A 3,440-nucleotide genomic window follows, 5' to 3' on the forward strand; every position below is an offset into this window, starting at 1 on the left:
TTATTGCGCGATATTGTTATTCTCATACTTGTCTATTTCGCATGGACGAATAGATATGAGCTTTTCCGCAAAACCACATAATTAAATAGATTTTGATAGCGCGGAACACAGTAGGTTCTTGTCTATGCTAGCGTGTAATCAAAGAAGGCGGATCCATAATTTTATAGAATATTGTATATGGTAATGTATGTCATCTTGTGCAATACTAGTCCGGGAACAACCAGAACCGTAAGCTTGAACGCTCAAATTTCTTCTCTAATAGTATTAAGGCAATCGAGAAATGCAACTGTTGATCTAATATCTACTCACTCTGGAGGCATAAAAGTATGCACATACACATGAATGCTGTTGGCTTCCATTAATTCTTCCTTAATAAGTACTTTATCGAGTGAACGTCGTTTATGAGTAGAGGACGCCAAAATGAGTGTCGAATTTCTAAGTCGGCATGACAGTCACATCGGACCACAAAAATGCAAAAGGTACTTTATCTATTCTTATCTTGCCTATGTTTCTGTCTACCTATTTGTTTGCCTGACTTACCGTCGTTATCATCTGACTATTTTCTCTTTTCATTCGGTAGGTCGCACCGTTTCACCTTTCCATATCTTATTAATGTTTCTTATATTATTGTACCGATCGGTCGTCTCTGTTTATCGGTTTAATGGTGATCGTTTATCGCTTTAGCCTCTTATTCCTCTAAAGAGTTTCAATTTGCTTTCAAACCGCCTTTTTTCTCACTTTCTTTCTGTATCTTTACTTTCTCGGATCAATCGCTTCTTTCTCTTACTCTTTTAATGCTACTCCACTTTTTCTTTAGATCATGAAAACTACAATTTTATCTTTCCTCCCTTATTAGCACGTGTTATTTCTACACTTATCAGCACGTGATAATGTTAAAAATAAATTCATTCTTTTCCTATTTATATATACATACAAATACTTTTTTCAAATACACAAGGTACATGTATTTCATGTCTTTCATTTCTTTCAAATATAAAAGAAATATTTATTTAATACTAGAAAAAGAACACTTTTTCCGTATATGAAAGAAATATTTATATGAATATTTTATTTTAGTCCCCAGATCGTAAAAACTGTGCTTACCATTCATATCTTTTCATTTACACGCATATCCCTAAATTGACCCTTATTTTCTATCAAATAGAATGAAATATTTATTTTATATTGAAATCAAAATATCTTTCACTATTCTATAGATATTGAGTGAATGCGTATATAATATTAATGCGATTAGGATATGAATCGAGTATCGAAATTTTCAAGAAGTATAGGGGGGATATCGAAACTTGCGTGTGATATCCTTTTTATACAGTACTAGTTTGGTATCGATTAAAAAAGAATCAGTATCGATAACGGATACCATTGCTTTCGATATGTATTGATAACAGATCGTAATGATTTTATGTGAATTTATGTTCTATTAATCGGTTGTTAATTTCAATGATCATATGCATATTAAAGCACCATCTCTCATATAGTATTATTATTATGTGAAATTAAATGTGTATTGTACATAATTACTTTGTCTATGAACATGCGAACCTTCGGCGACGTTTAACTGCGCAGCTAGATCAGTACTTTTTTTTTTTTTCGTGGGGAAATCCTCATGGACGCCTGGCCGCCCTATAGGGGGCGGCGGGTAGTGTCGGACTCTTACCGACTAAAACCCCACGGTGGTCTTCATGACGCTTGTCAGGAGTGTCCCGGTTCCTTTCTTTAGATTTGCTACCGCAACACTTCTTCGTCGTCGTCTCCCTTTGTTGTTGTGGGAAGCATCCTGGTGGTGGTTGGCAGCAAAGGGGTGACCACTCTCCCCGTAGTGCCGCATTCCCTTGGCCGTTGTGCGAGTCTGAGGGGGGGCCCAGACCCGCCGCAGTCTGACGGCTCCTTCGCCGCGCTCTACTATGACGGCGGTAGTGGCGATGCCGCGGTCGCGCGGAGCAAGATCAGTACTTTAGCGTCCCCAAGTGAATAACCTACTAATTTAGAATTGAATTCCTGCATATAGGGAAATCCGACTACGAAAGATTTCAGTATTCGTATTTATAGCGATACCGCAAATCACATGATTCAATAATGCAGATGTAAGAAATGAACAAACTTTAAGAATATTAGGGAGAGTCAGGAACTGTCTCAAAGTTTCTCGACCGCCGACACTGCCAACTATATCTCTATTTTCAATGTTCACTTCGAACGTATAAATCGAAGTAGCTCCAGCGCTGATTGTCAAAGAATCATCCATTGCGGCAATGACATCTATGTCTCCTGGGTTTGAATGATGAACCGACTCGGGAACTTTCGAAGACTTGTCGGCTACACAAATTAAAGTAAAGACATTAGAATACATATGGACCTCAAAAGATAAGCATCAATTTTAGTATTCTTAAATTACAGTTGAATGATGAGCTTGTAATGTTACATATCTATCTTCAAAAGTGCTATTAATAGAACAAGAATTTGAATGAACTGCAAAGCACATTGGAATTCTTGTAGTAACTACAAATTATGAATTTTACCGATTGTTCCTGGGATGAATTGCAAAAATTATTGGTAATAAAAGAAATCTGCGATTTAAATTGAATAACGATTTTAAAGAATAAATACGACGATATAATATTTACGAGTGATATCATAAAGTAATTGATAACAAGGCTTTCCCTTGAAATTTCATCTTGAAATTTATTTTCATTCCATGCTTGAGACATTCGTTCCTCATTTTTTGTGTTTACAAAATATTCTTCTTTGAACATTTTATATTAACACATCATCTGTGATATAACGTTGCACGTGTCATGCCAAAATCATGATCAAATACTGCATAAAATATGTCAAAACCCATTGTGTGCAACTGCTCGTATGTCAGACAGTTCTACCTGAGCAGTCGAGCTAGACAGACGTGAAAAACTGTGCTTCGGTGAAAGTGCGACAAGCAGTGAATTTAAGTGAACAAAAAGACAATAAACATTGCGAAATGGTAAAGCTCCAAAATGCAACAGCAAATACTACCGATCAAAATAACGAACAAAGGTGAAATGTATTACATAAATAATGCTACAAATACGTTAAGTAAAAAACAACCAATAAACAAAGAACAGGAAAGCTCATCTACGAGAGAAATGGAAACGTTGCAAAACCAAAAAGTAAACAACTACATTGACAAACTATCATATCAAGATGAATACTGGAAAATAGCAACAGCGAACAAAAAGCGTAAAATAATATCAGGCATAAGCGCCATGAAAATTTCAGATACAGAAAAGCAACAATGGCTACAAGACATTCCATTCCGAAATTCATTGGGTTTACTCGTAGAAGGAATAAATGCGGACCCAAGAGAAAAGGTCACAACTCATATCGTTAAATCACCACCGATCTATGTGATGCCTAAACAATAGATCCACTAATCGAATTACTGAACA

At 36.0% G+C, this 3,440-nt stretch overlaps 1 protein-coding gene across 1 annotated transcript; it reads right to left on the reverse strand.

Annotated features, from left to right (window-relative positions):
- Positions 1-1,923: 1,923 nt before the first annotated feature.
- On the reverse strand, positions 1,924-2,368 carry LOC141445949 (phospholipase B1, membrane-associated-like). Its single transcript, XM_074112178.1, has 2 exons — positions 2,123-2,368; positions 1,924-2,019 (listed from the first exon to the last, which is right to left on the reverse strand). Exons 1-2 carry the CDS (start codon positions 2,366-2,368, stop codon positions 1,924-1,926), a joined length of 342 nt encoding a protein of 113 aa, XP_073968279.1.
- Between the last annotated feature and the right edge of the window lie 1,072 nt (positions 2,369-3,440).

The sequence above is a fragment of the Bombus fervidus genome, chromosome 18 (genome assembly GCF_041682495.2).
Source record: "Bombus fervidus isolate BK054 chromosome 18, iyBomFerv1, whole genome shotgun sequence".
NCBI classification, from domain to species: Eukaryota; Metazoa; Arthropoda; class Insecta; order Hymenoptera; family Apidae; genus Bombus; species Bombus fervidus.